Source organism: Myxocyprinus asiaticus, chromosome 5 (genome assembly GCF_019703515.2).
Source record: "Myxocyprinus asiaticus isolate MX2 ecotype Aquarium Trade chromosome 5, UBuf_Myxa_2, whole genome shotgun sequence".
NCBI lineage: Eukaryota > Metazoa > Chordata > Actinopteri > Cypriniformes > Catostomidae > Myxocyprinus > Myxocyprinus asiaticus.
This window is the reverse complement of record NC_059348.1, coordinates 21,853,136-21,879,181: the sequence shown is the minus strand read 5'-3', so window position 1 is coordinate 21,879,181 and position 26,046 is coordinate 21,853,136. Positions and strand designations below refer to the sequence as shown.

Genomic DNA, 26,046 nt, shown 5'->3' with positions numbered 1-26,046 from the left:
TTGTCGTGTAAACGGCCCCTAAGAGTTGAACAATGTTTCAGCATTTACAAAGAAATGTGTGGCATTATAACTGACTTCAAATGAAATGTCTACATTCTGACTTTTTAAAAGTCTATAATCCAAAGATTATCATTACATTTCAAAGATCCATGCCTACATGCACCCACACTTTTCAAATTGTTCTGGCTCTAAAGATTACTAATCCAAGTCAATGTACCTGTCACTATGGTGTCTTATGAAATGCTTTTTGTTGATCAAGATCTAACCTGTATTAATTTTTAAAGATGAACATCATGCTAAATCTCACATGAATGATATGCAAAGAAATGTCAGATGACAATATATTCGCAAGTAATAACAAGTGCCCTGTGTGCCATTAAAATAAACTTAACTATCTGTAGGTCTGCTGCCAACAGGAGGGACTACAGTGTTGTCCAATTGCATATTTACAATTAGCTGTGTTTCAAAACCTAGTGAGCTGCCTAACTAGACAGCATTTCCAAGGTTCGATTTAAACGGACACGGGGTAAAAAACGTGCCGACAGACTTAATAAAACAGGTAAAAACAAACAACACAAATACGCGTTCGGTGTGAATGGCCCCTAAGTAGTCAGCTCACTAGAATTTGAGACACGGTCGCTGTGCAGGCTGTCTGTAGACCTCCCTCCCACTCAAAACGGTGTCGAATGGATTGGGGAGGCGAGGGGAGTGTGATTTCCAAATAAACCGACACGCAGCTTCACTCTCGCTGTTGTGAGGAGGTGATAAAGTATCCTTGCAATTTTTACGAAAAGAGATGGACGATAACGGCGGGGGAAAAGAAAATTTTTCGACCGATAACATTTTTACCCGAGGCTTTTAACGACTGGTTGGGACAGGTAATGTGAATTAAAACCGGCGAAAGGGGGATTATGTACATTTATATGCGTTTTATCGGACGGTTGTTTTACCTCAGAGCTTCTGTTCGACAAACTAACTCGTCGGCGAGTCAAACATTAAATATAAGGATGTATGAATGTTTCTAAAGGAATAACATGTATTATAGTGCGTGTGAATGAGTTTGTGGCCCGTCTGGACTGTGTTGGTGTATGGCTCGCTAGCTGAATGAGCGCAACTGGGCTGCTTTGCTTTAGGCCCCTGAGTCCATATAATCCTCTGCGTTTCCATCATATTCTCCTCTGAGTGTATTGTAGCCCGTTTTTCCTTTCGGACTCAGGTTTATGTGGTTTGACGTGTCGAAATGTATCTTTTTTTGTTGTGTTAAGGTAAATATCTCAAAGTCTGCCTGTTGGTTTGTCTGCGTGAAGGAAAGGGGAGGGTAAACCGTTAGCCTGCTGCGCTCTCATCAGGCTGAGAGAAATGCAAACATCCAGTATCTGGACAAAACAGTGACATTATTAGGCAACAGTCTGTCCACATGCTTTTAACCAGATAAAGCATTATCTAAGGTGGCCAACGGTCACTCAGACTGGTGTAAGGCAGCTGGGATTTGAGGATCTGAATAGCCAGTGATGCAAATGAAGAATGACCACCATATGGATCTGGACGTAACATTGGACTAATAGGTGATTTATATATTTACAGTTGCAGCAAAACAAATTTAAAAAAAAAATAATAATACTTTTTTTTTTCTATAAATAATGAATGGATGTCTTCGCATTAGATAACAAAACATCAAACCGAGGTGCAGTACTTTAAATAAACATAGCACATACAGACATTACGAAGCAAAACGTCAGAAAAAGACGTTTGTTAGGTTGAACGTTTTGAAACGATGATAAAAATTAGTACTTGGACACTTTCTTGTCAAGTTTAGTGAAACATTGGTACCGTGATGTACTACACCCCTGGTTACTCTGCTGTGACACCTTTGGGAACTGACTGGTATTATAGACCTTGGAACTGCTTTTATACATGTACTAAAATTACAATAGGACCAGCTTGTTAAAAGCTGTGAATGTTAAGTTGGTGCACATTTAGAAAAGGTCTAGCATAAATTGTTTGCAGATGCCACTTGATTTGAAATGTTGCTATCTACTGCAACAAAATAATATAGGGAGAAATATTAAATGAATATTTCTCTTATATTTTACTCACCATCATGCCATCCCAGATGTGTATGACTTTCTTTCATCTGCAGAACACACATGAAGATTTTTCAGCTCTGTAGGTCCATACAATGCAAGTGAATAGGTGCCAAAACTTTGAAGCTCTAAAAAGAACATAAAGGCAGCATAATAGTAATCCATACAACTCCAGTGGTTTAACCCATGTCTTCTAAAGTGATACCGTTGTTTTTTGGGGAGAACAGACCAATATGTAACTCCTTTTTCATTGAACATCATGCCATTGCAGTCTTTAGGCATGATCATGATTTCAAGCTTGATTCCACCTCCTAGTGCTTGACGTATGTGCCGAGCGCTAGTTGGCACTAGGAAGTGTAATCAAGCTTGAAATCATGATCTCCAAGGAGATTGTTGATGTCAAGATTTATAGTGGGAAAGGAGATATTTTGGTCTGTTCTCACCCAAAACCAATTGGATTGCTTCAGAAGACATTAATTAAACCACTGAAGTCTTATGGATTGCTTTAATGCTGCCTTAATTTGCTTTTTGGAAATTCAAAGTTTTGGTCACCATTCACTTGCATTGTGTGAATTTCAAGAGCTGAAACATTCTTCTGCAAATCTTCATTTGTGTTCTACAGAAGAAAGAAAGTCATACACATCTGGGATGGCATGAGGGTGAGTAAATAATGACAGAATTAAAATTTTTGGGTGAACTATTTCTTTAACATGTGTTGCTCTGGTGCCAGAGTACTACACCAGACTTGAGCTTTATAGTAACAGCGATTCCACAGTGTTTTTCAGTCATTACTGTTGTATGTATGGTAGCAGTATTCCCAGATAGTAGTGGTATTAGGCTGAACTCGGTGGTGAAGCGACTCCGACTATGAGCCCATTTTTTATTTCCTGGTCAATGGTTGTGCCGACTGTGTTAATGAGTTAACACAGTTACTGTAATGTCACAAATTTGCTTCTTTGAATTCTGATCACGAAATTGTGTGGAATCTTAAATATTTCTTATATTATTTCATAATTTTTTTCAAAATCACACAGAGGGGTAATCACTAGCACGCAAGCAACCGCGAGAGAGGAGCAGGCTATTTTATTTATATGAAATTTTTCGCACCTGCATTCCAATCTGCATCTTGATGTAATCCTCATGATCACGCAGTGTTTTCATCAGCTGAATCGGAGACTAAACACTATTAAAGTATGATGAGACTCGTGCTGCGCGTGCAAGCCGATCAACTATTTAGCCCCTTTTGGTGAATCGCACCTGCAAAATCCTAAAACTTTATTTCCAGGTTTAATTTATATTTTGAATAGACTATTTGAACCACACAGTGTGGATTTATGTTTTCTCTTTAATCATTTAATGTAATTTTGAGTGTGCCCATGGTTTAAGGATGGTGTACCTGTATGCTGTGTTGGACATCTCAAGGATTAATAGTGGTGTTTTCCATATTACATCACGTGTTGTTCTGAAAACAAAAAGAAACAAATGAAACATGGATTGTAGGCTGTCATCTGCGCAGCCTGACTGAAGCAAAGCGGGCGCATTTACTCTCGCGATTAACCAAAAGTGAAGTGCTGCCAGCTCGTGCGAATGGCTTGCACATGCTGCATGAGTCTGTTGGGTATACTGCAGTCTCGTCACAATTTTTACTTTTTGTTTAGCCTCCCATTCAGCTCATGAAAACATGCTGCGTGATCATAAGGAAGGATTACATCAAGATGTAGATTGGAATGCAGGTGCGGAATTTATATAAATAAAATTGTCTACTCTCTCTCCATTGCTGGCGTGCCATTGATTACCTCTCCACGTGCCAATGCTGGCACATGTGCCACAGGTTGCCAACCCCTGCGCTAGACGAACATCTTTGACTGTTTCACCACGTTTCTTTGTTTATTCAGCGCCTTGAGCAGCCGGCACCTTTTTTGGATGCCATGTCAGGTTACCAACCTGATACCAATTTCGATACCACAGCAAAAATATGTAATATTATATTGAGCAGACTCCTTTTAGCCTACAGTTAAATAACAATGCTAATAATAAATTAAAACAATGTCTTGTTTCCTTAAATGTTTCTCAGTTTAGTAAACATTGCTTCAAGTTTGTGTCAAGTAATTATTCAGGTAAACAGTTATAATAATTAAGAAGGAAGTATGACGTAAAATAAACAAATAAGTTGTTTTCTTTTTAATAAAGCAGTGAGTGTTTTTTCTTTCTTTTCAAAATCATTGTTTGATTAATATTAGCAACATAATAGACAGCCACTGCAAGGTCTAATGCTCAGATCCATATTTTGACACACACCTGGTTTTTGTTACACCTGTTTGCAATCACTAGACTGTATTTATATTATTACATTTGTTACGGGTACCAAATTGAGTCATTACTACCGATACTGCAGAAACACTGATATCGTTAAATCTTTTTTTAGTATCGACTTGATTCCAAAGTACTGGTACTTTTGACAACCCTAGAGTCGGTTCATTTGGACGGTTCATGTATATGACCTAGTTCACTTAAATGATTCACTATTTACTTGAGTCCCTGTGCAGTCTTAAAGGGACATTTCCATAAGTCATTGTTGTTTTGAAGCAAAATATTTATTTAATTGCTGCTGTTTATCACTATACTTTGACTTAGTTTGAAAAAATGGGGTGTTTTCTAGTTAATACTTGAAGTTATAATTAGCTTGTATGGGAAGCTGCAGTTTCGAAGTAGATTCCCCAGCAATACTAGTTACTGCTTCTTTTTAAAATGAATGCATTGTTACTTCAGTCTTATGGCACTTTTCCACTGCACGTTACAATTCGACTCGACTCTGCTCGCTGTACTTTTATGAGCTTGCTTTTCCACTGCAGTTTAGTGCTGCCTCAACGTGGGTGGGATTATAGGCTGATCGTCATAGTTGCGCCACCTCTACTGCCGTGACATCATCTTAAACGCGACGCAAACATTACTGACCATAAACAGTAACACGACCGGTAGCTGTTAGCTACTAGCTCATTGTGCTGCATAAAGCAGTTGTTGCATGGTGATTTTACACAAGTGTAGCTGTTAAATTGGCCTGGTTGTTTTAGAAGCAAGATTTCCAGTAGCTGGTCAACTAAATAAAGTGAAGCTTTCAAGCAGAATATAGAGTTAATGTAACAAAACATACCATCCTCCATCATGGACTCCAACAACGCTGAGTCCAGGGCACTCTCCCTCCCATTGCTTGCCAGTCTATTGCCATAGTGTCAATTTGGGCGATCCACTTCCACTTTCTTCTGTTTGAACCACTCCGGCTGTTGTGGTCCTTGATGGTTCTGTTGTCACTTAAGTTTTTTTAACTTTTCCCTACACTGTTGGTAGGTCCGATGGTAGCCGTGTGTGGCCAACAGCTGAGACACTTCCTGAAAGACTTTTTCGTTTCGTGTCGTTTCATTTGTCGCTAACGAGAGGAACGTCTGCACCTCGTTTATTGACCACGGCGTGGTTTTGCGCACAGCCATTTCTTTTTACATTTCGAAAGTCACGTGAACAAATGATACTGCTGTTGCTGTTGCTAACTTTAAAACTAGCAGGATGATGTCCCGTGTCGCAAATCCAGTGACACTGGTAGTGCGATTCTCTCTGACCAATCAGTGATCTGCAGGGTTTTGACGTCATATTTAGGCTCGGCTCGCTTGGAACCTCAACCGAGGTGGTACTAAAAAAGTATCAGGTACCAGGTACTATCCACAGTGGAAAACCCCCAAAAAGCACGCCAAGTCGAGTTGAGCTGTACCGTGCAGTGGAAAAGCCCCATTATACTATATATTAGGGCTGGGTGAAATAACTAAAAAAATCTTTATATTTTCAACCTTTTGACTAAATTCAATATATATCTTGATATTTATACTTATTTGTTTTCAATGGGCTCAAAGGCATGATTTTTTTTTTTTTTTTTTTCAAACAGAGGAACTAAGAAGTCAAATACAGTAGCGATCTCATTAAAAGCCTAGTTAAAAAAAACAAGGCACAAAATGAATGCAGGGATATTTATCATTTAATTTATATGCACCAATATAACAAAACATCATAAAAAAGAAATGTTTACCTACATAAACTATTTTTACTAAAGCATTTACAGTTGAAGTCAGAAGTTTACATACACTTAGGTTGAAGTCATTAAAACTCATTTTTAACCACTCCACAGATTTTATATTAGCAAATTATAGTTTTGGCAGGTTGTTTAAGACATCTACTATGTCCATGACCCGAGTAAGTTTTCCAACAATTGTTTATAGACGGATTGTTTCACTTTTAATTGACTAATTAATTGATATCACAATTCTAGTGGGTTAGAAGTTTACATACACAAAGTTAACTGTGCCTTTTAAGCATGATGTCTAGCCTTTAGACAGTTAGCCAATTAGCTTCTTTCAATTAGGTGTACTGAATTGGAGGTGTACCTGTGGGTGTATTTTAAGGCCTTCCTTCAAACTCAGTGCCTCTTTGCTTGACATCATGGGAAAATCAGCCAAGACCTCAGAAAAAAAAGTGTGGACCTCCACAAGTCAGGTTCATCCTTGGGAGCAATTTCCAAATGCTTGTAGGTACCACGTTCATCTGTACAAACAATAGTATGCAAGTATACTATTTCAAGCAGAGTCCATGGGACCATGCAGCCATCATACCGCTCAGGAAGGAGATGCATTCTGTCTCCTAGAGATGAAGTGCAAATCAATCCCAGAACAACAGCAAAGGACCTTGTGAAGATGCTGGAGGAAACGGGTATCTACAGTTGTGCTCAAAAGTTTGCATACCCTGGCAGAAATTGCGAAATTTTGGCATTGATTTTGAAAATATGACTGATCATGCAAAAAAACTGTCTTTTATTTAAGGATAGTGATCACATGAAGCCATTTATTATCACATAGTTGTTTGGCTCCTTTTTAAATCATAATGATAACAGAAATCATCCAAATGGCCCTGATCAAAAGTTTACATACCCTTGAATGTTTGGCCTTGTTACAGTTACAGGTTTAAATTGCAATTAAAGGTTAATTTCCCACACCTGTGGCTTTTTAAATTGCAATTAGTGTCTGTGTATAAATAGTCGATGAGTTTGTTAGCTCTCAAGTGAATGCACTGAGCAGGCTAGATACTGAGCCATGGGGAGCAGAAAAGAACTGTCAAAAGACCTGCGTAACAAGGTAATGGAACTTTATAAAGATGGAAAAGGATACTTGTTGACTGCTCTCCAAATATAGCGCTTATGTTTGTGACCACAAAGCTCTATTTTGGTCTCGTCACTCCAAATTACAGTGTGCCAGAAGCTGTGAGGCGTATCAAGGTGTTGTCAGGCATATTGTAACCAGGCTTTTTTGTGGCATTGGCTTCTTTCTGGCAACTCGACCATGCAGCTAATTTTTGTTCAAGTATCGTCATATTGTGCTCCTTGAAACAACCACACCATCTTTTTCCAGAGCAGCCTGTATTTCTCCTGAGGTTACCTGTGGGTTTTTCTTTGTATTCCGAACAATTCTTCTGGCAGTTGTGGCTGAAATCATTCTTGGTCTATCTGACCTTGGCTTGGTATCAAGAGATCCCTGAATTTTCCACTTCTTAATAAGTGATTGAACAGTATTGACTGACATTTTCAAGGCTTTGGATATCTTTTTATATCCTTTTCCATCTTTATAAAGTTCCATTACCTTGTTACGCAGGTCTTTTGACAGTTCTTTTCTGCTCCCTATGGCTCCGTATCTAGCCTGCTCTGTGCATCCACGTGAGAGCTAACAAACTCATTGACTATTTATACACAGACACTAATTGCAATTTAAAAAGCCACAGGTGTGGGAAATTAACCTTTAATTGCCATTTAAACCTGTGTGTGTCACCTTGTGTGTCTGTAACAAGGCCAAACATTCAAGGGTATGCAAACTTTTGATCAGGGCCATTTGGGTGATTTCTGAGTCAGAGCGCGCTTTGCTGGACAAACTACATAATGACACCAATTCTAAAGCATTGTTTTCTGCATTATATGTTATGAAAAAAAAGTTTTCATATCTGCACATATCAGTAAAATATATGCCGATACCATTATAAAGGCTAATATCGGGCACTACAAAAATTCCATCAACTTATTGTGAGAAGCTTGTGGAAGGCTACCCAAAACGTTTGACCCAAGTTAAACAATTCAAAGGCAATGCTACCAAATACTAACAAATTGTGTGTAAACTTGTGACCCAGTGGGAATGTGATGAAAGAAATAAAAGCTGAAATAAATAATTCTCTACTATTATTCTGACATTTCACATTCTTAAAATAGTGATCCTAACTGACCTAAAACGGGGAATGTTTTCTATGTGTAAATATCAGGAATTGTGAAAAACTGAGTTTAAATGTATTTGGCTAAGGTTTATGTAAACTTCTGACTTCAACTGTGTATGAAAATCAAATGCCACACGAGGAATTGCGTAAAAATTTTTTTAGTCTAATGACGTGCTTTAGGAAACTTCATGGCCATATTATACAGTGGCAAGAAAAAGTATGTGAACCCTTTGGAATTGCCTGCATTTATGTATAAATTTGTCTTAAAATCTGGTTTGATCTTCATCTAAGTTACAATAATGAACAAACACAATCTGTTTTAACCAATAACACACATTATTGAATTGTTCTTGTACATATCGAATACATCTTTCAAACATTCACAGTGTAGCTTTGAAAAAGTATGTGAACCCCTAGGCTAATGATGTCAACAATAGCTAGTTAGAGTCAGGAGTTGGCAAATCTGGCATCCAATTAATGAAACGAGATTGGAGGTTTGGGTTAGAGCTACTTTGACTTATAAAAAGCACTCAAACATTTTAAGTTTGATTTTCACAAGAAGCATCTGCTAACGTGGACCATGCCTCACAAAAATGATCTCCGAAGACCTTCGATCAAGGATTGCTGTTTTGCATAAAGCTGGAAAGGGTTATAACGTTGTCTCGAAGAGCTTAGATATTCATCTGTCCACAGTTAGGCAAATTGTCTATGAATGTAGACGATTTGGTACTGTGGCTACTCTCCCTAGAAGTGGCTGTTCAGCCAAGATGACTCCAAGGGCACATCACAGAATGCTTAACAAGGTAAAGAAAGAACCCTAGAGTGACAGCCAAAGACTTGAAGGAATCATTGGAACTTATTAACATCTCTCTTCATGAGTCAGGCATGGTGTCCATGGCAGGACATCATGAACGAAGTAGCTACTTTCCAACAAAACATTGCTGTGCGCCTAAATTTTGCCAAAGACCACCTTGACTCTCCACAATGCTACTGGGAAAATGTTTTGTGGACTGATGCACTACAGAATCCACTACAGAATGGCTTCAAAAAAGAAAATCCATCTTTTGGAGTGGCCCAGTCAGAGCCCAAACTTTAACCCAATAGAGATGCTGTGGAATGACCTCGAGAGCAGTTCACACCACATACTAAGAATATGGCTGAGCTGAAACAGTTCTGTAAGGAAGAATGGTCCAAAATTCCTTCTGAACGTTGTGCAGGTCTAATCCGCAGCTGCCGGAAAGGCTTGGTTGAGGTTATTGCTGCCAAAGGAGGATCAACCAATTATTAAATCCAAGGATTCACTTACTTTCCCCACAGCACTGTGAATGTTTAATGAGTTGTGTTCAATAAAGACATGAAAGATTATAATTGTTTGTGTGTTGTTAGCTTAAGCACTTTGTGTTTGTCTATACTTGTGAAGATGGGATCACTTTTTTGGTCCAGTTAATGCAAAAAAACCAGCTGATTCCAAATATATATTATATGTATCATCTTACTATATATATTTAAAAAATCCTTGTAATTCATCTGTCAAACACACTTGCTTGTGTACTTGAATTAATAAAAAGAGTCTGTCTGCTTAACCGTATGCTGTAAAAATGTGATTCACCTTCCCTTGGTCTTTCTGCTCTGTTCCTAGGTGATCTAAAACATGGTACCATGTGAATGATTGAGGAACATGAAGCCCGCACACAAACTACTGTTCATCCTGTGTCCCATGCTGGTCTTTGGGTTCATCTACTACTCTTCTGGGAAGCTCCATTTGTACGTATGGGGCCAGAAGCCACGTGAGTAGTTCTCAGGCTTTTCGTTGCCATCAATATGTTAATGAGTCAGGTGGTGACCTCACAGTACTAAGGTGCTTTTTGGTCTGTCAATATGTATGTCTGACACCGTTTGTTTGTTAGACCCTCTTTCAGTTGAATTATTAAGCTTAACAGTCTGCTTGCTTGCTTACTTAACCACTGGTTTAGGTCAGATCACGTCTCAGTGTGTTTATTGTTGGGTGGTTTCTCTTTCACAGGTTTTGCTTTACTGTTTTCAATGAGCTCACATTTTGTAATACTTTGCTGAAAGTGAATAATTCGGTTTGACCTAAAGGGCCATAGAATTTTAATAATTGTTGAATGCAAGGTTCTCGGATATCCTTCTTTTCACTTGTCGTTTGTTTGGATATAGAAATTTGCATTTCTAAATATGGATTGTTTGCGCAGATGTGGCATTAGGCATTTCGCTTCTGAGAGATTGTCCCTTTCAATGTCACACCACACAAATGTTATTGAGGGACGATCAACAGAAATTCGATCAGTCCTCATCTCATTGTCTCTTCTTTTTAGATTAGATAAAGGGGAGGTATTATAATGGGTGACTAATTAATTGGCTTGTAAGAAGATGTGTCTGCATTCATTCATGTGATTTTAGAGTGTCTTCTGTAACGAGTCTAGGGTTGGGGGAAAAATAATGATTTCACAAACAATTCTGCATTGAGCCCCAAATATCTTTATTCAAATCTTACATTATTATTATTGATTCTGATTTAAAAAAAAAAAAAGCTTATGCAGGACCAAACACACATTACATTCTAAGCATTTTATTGGGAATTTTTTTTACAGTGCGCAGAGCCATGTTAACTGTGCAAAAGTTTGTGCTCCTACCATGTTGCTGTCAAATTGAAATGCTCTGTGAATTGTCTTGTAATTGCATCATAAATTGTTAGGTGCCTAAACATCCCACCTGAAGAAGTGAATACCTATAATATAGTCTACATTAGTAAGAAGAATAAGCAGTAGCTTATATACTCTTACATAATGATTGACAGATGAACTAGCTCCTCTCTCCGAACCTTTATTTAAAACTTCATTAACACATCTATTTTTTGAACAGGGTATTTTTAATTGGATTCATTGAATTTGTAAAGAGAAATTTTAAGGAATAAGGATTGGGTTAGGTGAAGTTTTGCTTGACAGAAGTAATGAAATGAAAGTCTCATTGACTTCCAAATTCTCTGCAACATTTCTTCAACCACTAGAGGGAGGGAGAGCATCACAGTGGGCTCTTTTCACATGTGTGAGCATTTGTCTCGCATTCAGAGGTTGGCACAAGAAGTGAGATCTTAGCTCTTTATTTACTTGTGCATGATAAAAGAATTAAGCCCTATACTTTAATGACTATGTTAAAAAAAGAAAAAACATTTTTTAACACCCACATTGATGTATTGATGAGACTTTAATAGGACTAAGGTAAGAATATAAAGTCACCACAGTAAATTTGATCAAGCATAGGTTGAGACGCCGGTTAAAGGAATATTCCGGTTTCAATAAATGTTAAGCTCAATCAACAGCATTTGTGGCTTAATGTTGATTACCACAAAATTTAATTTTGACACATCCATCCTTTTCTTTAAAATAGTAAAAATCAAGGTTACTGTGAGGCACTTACAATGGAAGTGAATGGGGCCAATTTTTGGAGGGTTTAAAGGCAGAAATGTGAAGCTTATAATAATTAATTATAATTTTATTTATTTATCACACATCATACATTTGCACATATACAGTGAAATTATTTTTTTTCCACATATCCCAGCTAAGCTGGGGTCAGAGCGCAGGGTCAGCCATGATACGGTGCCCCTGGAGCAGATATGGTCAAGGGCCTTGCTCAAGGGCCCAACAGTGGTATCTTGGCAGTGCTGGGGCTTGAACCCCCAACCTTCTGATCAGTAACCCAGAGCCTTAACCGTGAAGCCACCACTGCCCCAGTTTAATTTTAGTTACATGAATTCTTCTGTTTTAACTCATGCAATATTTGAGCTGTTAAGTTTTTTAAATCGTCATTTTTACAGACATTTTAGGATTTGTTGACATCGTCATGGCAACGAAGTTGTAAAATTGGACATAACTTTACACAGAAATGGTTAAGCAAATTTATTACACTAAAATCATGTTAACACACATTGTGTACATCTTGTGGCTATACATTTGAAACAGTGAGTATTTTAACATTTATGGATTGCCCCATTTACTTCCATTGTAAGTGCCTCACTGGAACCCAAATTTTTGCTTTTTTTAAAGAAAAGGAGGGACAAGTCGAAATAAATTTTCTTGTAATCAGTATTATGCCACAGATGCTGTCGATTGAGCTTGGCTTGTATTGAACCCAGAATATTCCTTTAATGAATCATGGCAGGTTGAATACTGGATCTCGTTGGACATTATTTAGGTGCTCTCATATCTGTCTATGAGGTCTAGCGGTTCAAAAACTGAGCCAAAAAACTTTTGGTTGACCACCAAGATGAAATGTATGTAATGATCATATCAAAGTATAGATTGAGTGCCGTGGTCAATAAGGTACAGTGCCACAAAAACAACAATGGCACTCACAACCCACAATTCTTTGCTTCAACAGAAATGTTTAAGAAAAATAACAATGGCAATTTTCCCGTAAATATGATGTTCAAACGCAGGTAATGTTAATTCCCAAGCTGAAGTACCTCAGTAGATGGGTGCAGAGTATATAATATGTATAATTATATTAATATATAATTAAAATAAAGTATTAAACTAAAAGTACACCTGTAAAATCTATATTCTTTTCTCTTTACATCATTATAACTCTCCTAAATTTTACCTCATACATTCCCTTCCAGAGGGACTTTGTTCCCTTCTCACTCAAAGCGCTCGCGCTTGTTAAAGAGTGGTGTGCTGTCGTAGCAACCATGTTACGTTCCGTTTCTGTTTGTCCTACGAAGGCATTCTCATTTAAACGAGGACACTCGGTATACTGCAGCCTTCAAAGGACGCATCCTACCTAGCACACAGCCTTCGAAACGAGACGCAGCAGTTGAATTTATTTTAAACTGCTGTTCCCACGCTTGACAAAAGGTGATCTCTAAACAGTGGTTGCTACTTTAGCCTAAAATAACATCTTAGTGGCCTTAAAGGAACAGCTTACCTAAAAAATGGCAATTATCTAATCAGCCAATCATGTGGCAGCTTTGCAGTGCATAAAATCATGCAGATACGGGCCAGGAGCTTCAGTTAATGTTCACATCAACCATCAGAATGGGGAAAAAATGTGATCTCAGTGATTTGGACCATGGCATGATTGTTGGTGCCAGACGGGCTGGTTTAAGTATTTCTGTAACTGCTGATCTCCTGGGATTTTCATGCACAACAGTCTCTAGAATTTACTGTGAATTGTGCCAAAAACAAATTCTACGGCAGGGGTACTCAATATCCGGACCGGAGTCCGCCAATTGAGCACCCCTGCCATACACTTTGTCAGTTCGAACCAGTCTGGCCATTCTCTGTTGACCTCTCTCATCAACAAGGTATTTCCATCTGCAGAACTGCCACTCACTGGATGTTTTTTGTTTTTGGCACAAAGCTCTGAAGATTTGTGCTAGTTATCTGACACCTGGCTAAGTGATTATGTAAGCATGTGTATTTGCCCACAGAGCGGGAATAAATAGCGTTCAGCGCTAGAGAGAAATATTTCTCTCTAGAGTGGGAATAAAGCACATTCAGCGCTACTCACTTTATTCCCGCTCCGCGCGCGTTGCCTCTCTCCCCGCTATAGACATGAGGCACCGCATAAAGCCTAATTTACTGTACGTACGAGTTGCAGGTGCGGTTATTTTAACAACAGTAGCGGAGACACCGCTACAGATACTGGCATCTTTCGCTTAAACACACTGCAGAAAACAAAAATTAAGTCAAGTGAAACTATCTTCATCTGTCTGATATGTGATTCAGCCGGTTCAGCAAAGCCAGGTTTGTGTCAGGACAAGTTAACGTACTGCCTTAAGACTATAACGTTTTCTCATCTAGATTTAGCTTCATTAATCAGCACATTATGAGCCTTTCATAATAAACAGATTTTTGTTCAGATTTTGTGAAAATTAAGCAGAGATGTCGTCATGGCAAGGAAAGCCTATTTATCCTTAAATTAATCAAACAGATATTTAATGCTTCACTGTTATGTAAATAGTTTGTTTGTTGTTAGTAGATTCTCACTTTAAGGAAAATATAAAAATGGTCCATTCAGGCTTTTACATTTTTATACATTTTCTCTCAGGGGACACCCCTGAACCCACAGTATTTTATCTGTCAAAAGGCCTCCTATGTCCCATACATAGGTATAGATTCTGAATGTAAAAATATTTAAACAAAACTGGACTGTTGTCATTCAGCTTCAAAACAAACTGTTGATATTATCTTTTAATATTCACATCCAAGTGCCCTCAACTGATGAAGCCTTGATGAAACATTTTAATCTTTTGGTAGAAAAGATCTTTCAGACCCCACTAGCGGTCTCTGAGCCCCCAATGTCCTCATCAGGATTTTTTTTTTCTTTCTTTTTTTACAAAGTACTATTGCTGTCAAAATGGCAAGTTATAAAAACTATTAAAAAAAAAAGATACATAATTTACTAGCCATATAACTACTGACACCATGTATGCTACATACTATCCGGACCTTTGCTGGGAAGGAAATGTAGAGACCGGACCTCTTGGAACTTTAAATGAGTGCCCCTGGTCTACGGTAACACAGATAACCCCTCAGTACAATTGTGGTGAGAAGAATAGCAATTTAGAATGCTATTCTGAGATGCGGGTTGGCGCTGTTTTGGTGGCACGAGGGGGACCTACACAATATTAGGCAGGTGGTTTTAATGTTGTGGCTGATCGGTATATATGACTTTTGTATAATACATTTCTAAAAGTTAATAAATAATAATATAAAAAAGTTACAATTACAAAATAATTCTGTGAGTGAAAATTGGGATTATATCCTATTGCAACTAAAGTGAGTTCTTTTAAGCCCAGAAACAAAGAGAACTGGCTTCTATTCTACTGAAGACTTTCACATAAATTACTGTTAATTTTGCTGCTGCATTATCTAATTGACTAGTTAATGATTAAGCTTTTCTTAATAGGCTAGACATTTACATTTAAATAAAGTTTAGTTAGAGGTAGGGATGGGCATTCATCAATAATTTGGTATTCGAATATTTAAGCTCATAAAAAACTATTACTCGAATATTCTATTATTTAAATGAAGATAATTAATGAAAAAGAGATGTTGTAAAATAATTATTTTAGTCATAAAGGTTGCGTCACCATTTAAAAAAACAAGCTTCTAATTATATCCAAAACAAGCTTATATTATGTCCTGTGATTTTTGTTGAAAACATTTAAACAAGCAATGCATGAAAACAAGAAATTATAGAATGAAAGCATTTAAGCTCACGCAAAGCGAAGAAAAAAAGAAACTGTTAATAAAATAGACTGACACAGTTAATGTACTGGACGAATATTAACACTCGACATAAAATAGTTATGTTTATATTGTATCTCATGTCATGTTTTTGTTGAGAAAAACAAGCATATCCACATGCTCAGTAAACTATACTCATTTGTAAACACCAGTTTAAATGATGGAATGTCCCTTACCTCAGCTAGCATAGTCTTTCTCGGATGCCATGTTTGTTGTTTACAGAAACATTGCGGGGATTAGGTTGTTACGGGGGATGCTGGTTTCTGTCAAGCTGCACATTTATGGGAGTAAAGAGTACACCGCTTATACAGTACATTTAAAGAGGAACCCAGCTTCCTCGCATTAAGCCACATCACAATAACTCGCTTTTTGGTGTCCATCTAAACGTATTGACAGAACGGTTTGCTCATCAAATGTAATCAACTTGTGTCCACACTCAAGAGCGCCACCCAGTGCATTCTGTTATAACTGCCAGTTTTAGTTTGTGTGTTCAGGATTTAACATGCATCTCACTGTATATATGGCCGGCAAAGCAAAACTTTGCAAAATTCGAATAGTATTTTTACTTTTCGAATAATTATTGCAGAACGAATACTCTAGTATTCGACTATTCGTGCACATCCCTAGTTATAGGTTTGTGTTACTTTACATACAGCTGAAGTCAGAAGTTTACCAACACTTAGGTGTAAGTCATTAAAACTCATTCTACAGAGTTCAGATTAGCAAACTATAGTTTTGGCAAGTCATTTAGGACATCATCTTTGTGCATGACACGAGTAATTTTTCCAACAACTGTTTACAGACAGATTGTTTCGCTTTTAATTGACTATATCACAATTCCAGTGGGTCAGAAGTTTACTGTGCCTTTAAGCAGCTTGGAAAATTCCAGAACATGATGTCAAACCTTTAGGCAATTAGTCAATTAGCTTCTGATTGGCTAATTGAAATCGATTGGAGGTGTACCTGTGGATGTATTTGAAGGCCTACCTTTAAACTCTGTGCCTCTTTGCTTGACATCATGGGAAAATCAAAAGAAATCAGCTAAGACCTAGGAGGGTTTTGGAGAAATGTCCTCTGGTCTGATGAAACAGTTTAACTGTTTGGCCATAATGACCATCGTTATGATTGGAGGATAAAGCAAGCCAAAGAACACCATCCCAACCGTGAAGCATGGGGGTGGCAGCATCATGCTGTGGGTGTGCTTTGCTGCAGGAGGGACTGGTGCACTTCACAAAATAGATGGCATCATGAGGAAGGAAAATTATGTTGCTATATTGAAGCAACATCTCAAGACATCAGCCAGAAAGTTAAAGCTCGGTCGCAAATGGGTCTTCCAAATGGAGAATGACCCCAAGCATACCTCCAAAGTTGTGGCAAAATGGCTTAAGGACAACAAAGTCAAGGTATTGGAGTGGCCATCACAAAGCCCTGACCTCAATCCGATAGAAAATTTGTGGGCAGAACTGAAAACACGTATGAGGGCAAGGATGCCTACAAACCTGACTCCGTTACACCAGTTCTGTCTGGAGGAATGAGCCAAAACTCCAGCAACTCATTTTAAGAAGCTTGTGGAAGGCTACCCAAAATGTTTGACCCAAGTTAAACAATTTAAAGGTAATGCTACCAAATACTAACAAAGTGTATGTAAACTTCTGACCCACTGGGAATGTGATGAAAGAAATAAAAGCTGAAATAAATAATTCTCTCTACTATTATTCTTACATTTCACATTCTTAAAATATAGTAGTGTTCCTAACTGACCTAAGACAGGGAATGTTTTCTATGATTAAATGTCAGGAATTATGAAAAACTGAGTTTAAATGGATTTGGCTAAGGTGTATGTAAATTTCTCACTGCAACTGTATAAAAGAGTACCCCCCCCCCACCCAAAAAAAAAGTTCAAAGATATTCTACACTGATTCAGAAAACAACAACACTGGTATTGGATCAGGGTTGATACTGAGATTTCAGGGGTCGGGATCAGATCGGTAGAGAAAAAGTGGTATTGGTGCACCCCTAATTTTGAACAATTTCTTTAAGTTAAAATGCATTGTGAGGGCTCAGGGATGCATTGCCTACATTTAATCAGACAAGCTCACTGCTTTTGTCCAGTTCAAAGTAGTGCACGACCGATATATCAGTCAGCTGATATTATCTGCCGATATTAGCCTTTCACCGATATATCTGTATCGGCATATATTTTACTGATATGCGCCGATATGAAAACTTTTTTTCAGAAAATATAATGCAGAAAAAAATGCTTTAGAATTGGTGTCATTGCGTAGTTTGTCCAGCAGAGTCCGCTCCGACTCCATTGTTTACAGAGCTGAACTGACGGTGGCTCTGCAGACAGGGCGGAGTTCAGCGGTGTCATCATGGTAAGTTGTTAACTAGTTTGTTAAATACATACTGGAAACTTAAACAATGACCCCATCATTTTCCCTTTTCTATATAACTAATATAACATTAACCTTGTCCCTAACAACCATGTCACTCATGTCTGTTTGCTGTTAGCCAGCTATAATTTGTCAGTGCAGTCAGTAATGTAGCAGTTTTAAAGGTAAACATCAGAGCATCTTTTTGCAGCTCAGCAGACAACGGTGCGGTGGTGGACTGTGTCTGTTGAGTGTTGATTTCACGCTATGTTATTACCTAGTTGGTGAGACACAATGCTGGAAAGTAAAATAAACAATGTCCGTCTTTTACTCTCCATGACAACGAGCTTATAGCTAACTAGCTAATCACGTAGCTACTTTCATTGTTGTCAGCTGAGTGGAAGCTAATGAGTAAACATGTATTCACCTAACTGTTTTGTTCAGGATTCACAGTTTGGTACCCCCTTCAACCGAACAATTCCAGTTGTGTCATTTATAAAATGTAATATTTAAAAGTCTGGTTTTCCACCGTTGAATGTTTCCCCTGAACTTGTATAGCAGAATACGGTGTAACGCCGCTGCCGCTGTTTATCTTGACTCGGCAGTATTAATATAGTCAGCATTTGACTGATACGAATCAGTACTGATGTTTATTTAGCTATTTATTAGATTTTTTTTTTTTATTCTTTATTTTAGTGGTAAGCATTTGACTGATACTAAACAGTAATACTGATGTTTATTTAGCTATTTATTTTATTTTTTATTTATTTTAATGGTCAGCATTTGACTGATACTAAACAGTAATACTGATGTTTATTTAACTATTTATTTTATTTTATTCTTTATTTTAATTGTCAGCATTGACAGTACTGATGTTTATTTAGATTTTTATTCTTTATTTTAGTGGTAAGCATTTGACTGATACTAAACAGTAATACTGATGTTTATTTAGCTATTTATTTTATTTATTTATTTTAATGGTCAGCATTTGACTGATATTAAACAGTAATACTGATGTTTATTTAGCTGTTTATTTTATTTTTATTCTTTATTTTAATGGTTAGTAACTGACATATTAAACAGTACTGATGTTTATTTAACTATTTGTTTTATTTTTATTTATTCTTTATTTTAATGGTCAGCATTTGACTGATACTAAACATGCAGTACTGATGTTTATTTAGCTATTTATTTTATTTAGTTTATTCTTTATTTTAATGGTCAGCAACTGACTGATACTAAACAGCACTGATGTTTATTTAACTATTTATTGTATTTTTATTTATTCTTTATTTTATCAGTGTTCATTTCTAGAATTTGTTGACAATGTATAATAATAATGTCAAATATTCTTTGATAAAAATATTTAAGAACGCAGCCTTCTGAGTACCTTTGCATAGTCATATCGTTGCAAAATCGGTGAACAATCCACATAGAAAAGGTCTGTTTTCATTCCAGCTTAAAACTGTAATTATCGGCCACCATATCGGTAATCTGTGAATTTTCACTCTGTGAAGTCGGTATTGGTCTCAAAAATCCCATATCGGTCGGGCTCTAGTTCATAGACAAGCTTGATGCATAGGCAAACTGTTGAACGCAAGTCCCGCCCTGGTCTCACTGATAGACAATTGAGTCTTCCATCACACCTGTCAGTAAACTGTAAAGAGCCCTCCTGCGTTTCACTCACCAGCATTCTGTGGAATATCAGTGCCCTGAGAGCAGGGCTGTACAGTCTAATCTCAGTCCACACACACCACCACAGCAGGATGTTTATCATGTACAACACTAACACAGAACATACTTTCGCATGCTGCTGGAAAACGGGTCGGCCCTGGTGCAGACAGGTCAGTGCGCTCCCCATGTTCTTGATCCGCAGAGGGGCCTGAAATGTGTAAATAGTGTAAAAATGATTGATATTCTACTTGATAAGACAGAAGAAAGTGTTTTTATTCTTTGTGGAAAAAAGTCATTTTCTGTGCCATGAACTGATGATGAGGCAAATAACTATTTGGTTGCTGCAATTATTTAGATGTTATATTGATTAATGGGTTCTCATTGGCTCTCACAAACATGGCTGATGAAATGAATTTGGCAAGTTTAATTTGTCCCCCTCCCCATGCACATACAGTCTCAGAGATTATTTCGTATTCAGCAAATACGTTTTTCTTGGTTGTTCAATTCATGTTTTCATTTGCTGACTTTGGTATCTTGAACCTCTGTGGAAAAAGTTAGATGAATTATAAACAGCACATTTCGACAGCTGCACCCAGTTTATTTTGGAAAATTTCATGGACCTGGGATGGGTTTCTTTGAACCTAGCCCCTGTTTTGAAAGGCACTTTAGGACAAATTATAAAGAGGAATCACAATAAATGGCTCTGAAAGTGTTCGCGGGAAGGAAACGCAACCTTTTGTGATGATAAATGAAAAAGGGAGGGCAAGCACACAGTACGGTGTGGGTATGATTGTGAAGACTACGCCATAAAAGACGGTTTTGATGGAATGTCACCTGAACACATAACCCTGTATGTGACCGAAAATGTTAGGAAATTTCGTAAATTAAAAGAATAATCTCTTATAAATATTTGGATTGTCTTGTGTGACGTTCCATTTAACTCTTCTTTGCTTGTAGTGCGCTTGTGGCAAATTCATTAGTTTATTAACTTCTTATTGAGCTTCAGAGGGTTTGTAGGGAGCAATGAAAGAAATGGCCCAACATAACAGAGCTAGACAAAGCTATATCTAAGACTAACTGGTAACAGTTTACAATAAGGTTCTATTCATTTGCATAAACACATTAGGTGTCATGAACTAAACAATGAACAATTGTTTCCTTTATTAATCATGGTGATACTTTTACAATTGTTCATTGTTTGTTGATTTTCATAATGCATTAGCTAATGTAAATTACACAATTTTTATTGTTAAAAATGTGCCAGTATATGCTGAAATTGGCATGAACTAAGATTAATAAGTGCTGGAAAGAATTTTTCATTGTCAGTTCATGTTAATTTATTGTAAAGTGTTGCAGACTAACTGTAATGACTGGCAAAGTTGGACTTGCAAATAAGGCTGCAACTAACGATTATTTTTTCAATCGATTAATCTATCAATTATTTTTTCGATTAGTCGATTAATCTAATGATTTGTTTTTCTTTTTCCGATAAATCTATCGATTTATTTTATGATTAGATGATTAATCCTTTGGTTAACTTACCAATAAATAATAACTGTTACTTCTGCCATTAATCTTTCAAAGTTTTATTCAAACATTTTCTCATACTTTACAAATAAAAAAAGTTCCCTATACATAAAAAAATAAAGTGCCAAGAATTAAAAGGCATCTATCAGTAATACAAATGTCATAATATATATTGGACAGAACATAAATTCAGCCCAACATAAATAGGGCATCATTCACTCAGCATACAGTGGCATCCTTTTTATGGAAAAAAATTTGCACACTGCTTTGCCTCTTCCTGAGACAAAAAGACATACAAAATAAAATCAGTGACATATTTTAACATGAATGAACTTTTACCCAATTATACTATTCATCACAAAATGTAAGATTTATGCAGTGTAGGCCTAATTAGGAAAGGTTTTGTGTACTCTTTTCTGCCAATAATTATCATGAATAGTGTTGAGTATGATTACTTCAATAACTAGTGCCAATTGTAATCGGAAATGCACTTGTATTATTTATTTACAAAATGTTGCTTACACCGACTTAGAGCATAACGTTAATGTAAAGCTACATTTAGTTTCATAGGTCTATATGTGCATAAACACTTTACAACTTGCAAATGCGCTTTAAAGTGGCATTGCCATACTAGCCATTAGCATCTTCTCTATGGAGTCTTCGTTGAGTTTTTGTGTGAAACATGACAGATAAGGAGGCAACGACTACTCCCAGGCACTGGCTACCAACCAACAATCCGATAAAACTCACTGTAATAGTCCAAGTACTTACACTGCTGTCTCATCATTTTGAGGTCGGAGAGCCCCAGGATGTTTTCTTTTGAGATGCTCGTGCATAGCACTTGTGCTGCTGTGGTAGGCCATTTCACTTTTACAAAGCATGCAGAGCACCATTTTATTAGGTCTCTGTTTAAAGAATTCCCACACTTTTGATGAGGTTCGAGCTTTTTGGGATAAAGTCTCATTTTCAGCATGCCTGGGAGCCGGAGCCGCCATCATTGGGGATGAATGTAAACAGTGCGACGCATTCCACGCAAATCGACATATTTACATAATCGACGTCATCGAATAAGTCGACGCGTCAAACCGGCCCTACTTGCAAAGTACTGAATAAAAGGTCTGTAAATGAAAAATGTGATGACTGTATTGTATTTAAAACTTTCATTTGTTATTATGGTGTGTTGATTGTGTGTTGAGTGGCAATAAAATATTTTGTCCACTTTGAAACATGTCTGCAGCATGAAAACTGATCTGAGTACTTTCTGTAGGCACTGTATACTAAAGTGTATGTTTTTGCTTCCCACTTATAACAAAGTTTTCCTTATCATAAGCGGTTTGAGTGTTACTTTGCATACTTGAAGCAGCTGTGCTCATTTTAACCCCTTTGTTTCACAGATAAAGATGTGGAGCCCACAGTAAAAGTCATTAAAGTTACTAGCCATACTACCAAATCCACTGTGAGCCAAGGTAGAAACTCTGTAACTCTCTACCACTCCTTTTTTGGCAATTATTGGGAACTGGTGAAATAATCAATGGGCTCGTTGACAGGATTTACTCTATTAACACCCAATAACTTCATTTTTGATTATTTGTTTTTTATTTGATAACCAAAACTTTACTGTACAGGCATCCAACTTTTTTAGCTTGAAATTACGGTGATGGGCATTCTAAAATTTCTACAAATGCATGTAATGCTTAACTAATACACCTCAACTTTCTAGTTCGTATTGTTTGGAGTAGGTTGGGGATTGAGATTTTGGCCTGTGGGTCATTCAGCGTGACCTCAAAGTTCCCAGAAGATTGTGTCTAGGATAGAACCAGTGGGCCTAACTGATGGTCTTCTGTTTCAGAGCCGGTGGTGGAGGGTGCTGTCTCCGCTGGACGAATAGTAGGCTCAGGTACAGCCTCACTGCAAAGAGTGCACTCCGGTCAACACGCGAACCCCAGCAGTTATTTTGGGAGGCCTGGTAGTCCTTAGATCTTGTCCTCCACTACATTACACATTGAGATAATGAGCATGGGTCATTCTTAGGAAACAGGGACATTTGTGCCAAAAAATTCACTTATGTACTGTATGTAGTCATTTTATGTGAAAAGGTTACTACTGCACAGTTTCTCATCTTAGCCCCAAATTACCAGGACTGCAACTTCCATAGACATTGGATGACTACAGTAGGGGGATGCATCCCCTCCAATATTTAGATTAGTCATCGACAAATATGTTTTTTTTCAATGGCCAGTGTTATCCTCAATCCTAAATATGTTGTTGCTGCCTTGCAAAGTACCAATATTTATTTAGCGTAACTAAACCCAAGCCTAACCCTAAATCGCCACATTGTTTCAGCCCTGTCGCAATAAGTGTAGAATTTATATACTTGTAATTTGAATAGATAACTGAGTAAATTCTGGTGATATTTAGTTTCTGTATGCCTTTTAATAAATCAAACATTATGTTTGAAAACAACATTAATTACCGACAACATTTCTGTTTCAGAATGTTTTGTGCCATTCCTTTTATATTCAAAATGTTTTGGGGTGGAATGTTACAGGGAAGAAGATTGGTGCAAAAGTCCTTTGGCTAACACATCCCACATTATTTACAGTCAGTATTTTTGTGGTTTGTGCCAAGAACAATATTTGTTAAATATGAAATATTATATGGAATATTATTAAATAAAAATCACTTTGATTGTTGTCCTTTAACAGTTGAACCTATTGGCCTTTATGTGGCCAATACAAGTGTAAATATAATGAAACACTGATAAAGACCGTAAGAGAAACCTCTGTTTGAAATGTGGTAAAAACAAGTATGATGTTACTTTCTTAAATATGTGTCAGAAAAATCAAACCATTATTCATAGAGGTGGAAATATTAAAACACAACAGGGTTGAACAAAGTACAGAGATGAAAATTAGAATGTTAAAGAAATCTGTGTAACCCATTAAAAATATAAAAATGATGAATGGGTAAATAAAAATTAGCTTCCATCCTGATGTAAGAGATAAAAAAAAAAAGGTAAATATAAGTTTTATTAAATTATGCACTAAAGGGTTAAATCTATCAAATAATATGACTACATTCAGTTCACAAATGACAGTGATTTGTGAGAATGACCCACATATAATACGCTTCATGAACCAAAAATAAAAACAAATCTCAGCCTTTATACCTCCGAAAAAAAGTCTGTAATGTTTTCAGCAGATGATGTTGGTTATAAATGCGTTTTCACAGTTCATTCCACAGAGCCTTGTGTATAAGATCAAATCAGATCATCAAAGTGGTTGGTTGTTATATTTTTGTTTCTGAACGCAGTGAATAAATCGTAGGTCGTCTTGTTGTTTTTTCTACATAAATTTCACTTTATATCCCTGTGCTATGATAGTCTCTCAAGCAAAGATCTGAGCCACTATCTGAAAGGGTTCAGGTCTGAATTTACGAGTATACTTGTCATTCGTATGGGGTTACTGAGGTCCTACACTTCCTCTACTGCTGCTGTGCCCCTAAGCAAAGCAGTTAAACCTTAAGACACACTTGGAGGTCTGGCACACCAATTAGCCAACCGCAAGTTTGCTTTGATTTATAGCATCTGCTAAACAATCATTTTGGTTTCAGCAGTGGTCACTTTCTAACCAGTTCCTCCTCTCCATTCTGCAGCATCCGTCTGGAAACTTGAGCCATCACTGGAGTTCTCAAATGCTCCCCTTTCCATGCCTTAGTGCCATTTGATTAGCAGTGCTGTCCTCACTGATGCCTTGTTTGTGCTTTGAATGTTACAAGTGTTGCTAATGAGAAAAAGTAGCAGCTGAATTAATGTAACATGTTCTGATTCACTTTTACCTGTTCGTCAGTCATTTTAATGAGCTCATTATTTCAGTCTTCTTGGTAAATAGTTGATCTTTTGTTTCTAGCTGCACTGCTCTGGCTACCACACTAAGCATGCTCAGAGTTTCAAATGTGTAACTGTTTTCATTTATTTATCACAATGGAAAGAAAATTAAGCATATTGTAAGTCTGTTTTGTTGACTGCTTTTATTTTTTATTTTTTCCTTCTCAAACTTTTTTCTCTTTTCTTGTTTTAAAACGTAGCTTCATTGGCACCTCATAGACACCTATGATGCAAAAGGAATTGCATAGGTGGACAACTGCTTTTTAACACAATTTCCTAGCTGAACTGAGGAATGTTTGGCTGGCCTAACATTGCTGCTTCTACTACATATACACTAAACACCTCTAGATGACTATTTGTCTGGGATCTATAAGAATTTTAATGCAGCTTTCTTGTTGACATCCTTTCTTAAACAGTTTGGCTTATGATGGTCTGAAAGAATGGTGCTAATAGACATCTTTCTCTTTACAGTGTTTGATAAGCAAGGGTTCTTGGCGAATCTGGATGCAAAGCTGTAAGTATTCTGTACACTCACACAGACACAAACACATAAATATGTAATGGATAATGTAGAATTAACCGGTCATTATTACAATAATATATCCAGACAGGGTGGGCAGGATACTGTTGTGGAGCATTATTTATCATTTTATAAAATAATTACATGGACATGAAATGATTTGTATTGGATTGAGTGGAACTTATTATTTGAGGAGACCGCGGGGTCTTTAGAAACCACTGAATTTAACCTATGGTTTGTGTCAGAGTTTGTTTGGTGATTATGTTGCAAAATGGGCAACTGACTGCTCATTATACTGCTGAGTATTTCATGTCATTATGGACATGAAATATTGATTTTAGTTGAAATTATTTTATAAGCTTATTTAGAGATCACAGAGTGATACAAGAAGTATGAATCGCAATACCCAGGATGA

The 26,046-nt window shown here is 37.1% G+C and overlaps 1 protein-coding gene across 7 annotated transcripts in view; it reads left to right on the top strand.

The window, feature by feature from the left end:
- The first annotated feature begins 689 nt into the window (after positions 1–689).
- The window catches only part of LOC127441404 (CMP-N-acetylneuraminate-beta-1,4-galactoside alpha-2,3-sialyltransferase-like), an 80,777-nt gene continuing 55,420 nt past the window's right edge, over positions 690–26,046 (top strand). The window contains exons 1-5 of one of the 7 annotated variants that reach the window (XM_051698790.1): positions 690–878; positions 10,015–10,162; positions 22,620–22,691; positions 23,075–23,191; positions 25,583–25,625. In XM_051698790.1, coding sequence (XP_051554750.1) covers positions 10,054–10,162; positions 22,620–22,691; positions 23,075–23,191; positions 25,583–25,625 — 341 coding nt within the window. In that variant the 5' untranslated portion in view covers positions 690–878; positions 10,015–10,053. Of the gene's footprint in view, positions 879–1,359; positions 1,566–10,014; positions 10,163–22,619; positions 22,692–23,074; positions 23,192–25,582; positions 25,626–26,046 lie in introns of those variants that run through there. The other 6 variants (XM_051698792.1, XM_051698791.1, XM_051698793.1 and 3 more) reach the window with 6 other exon arrangements.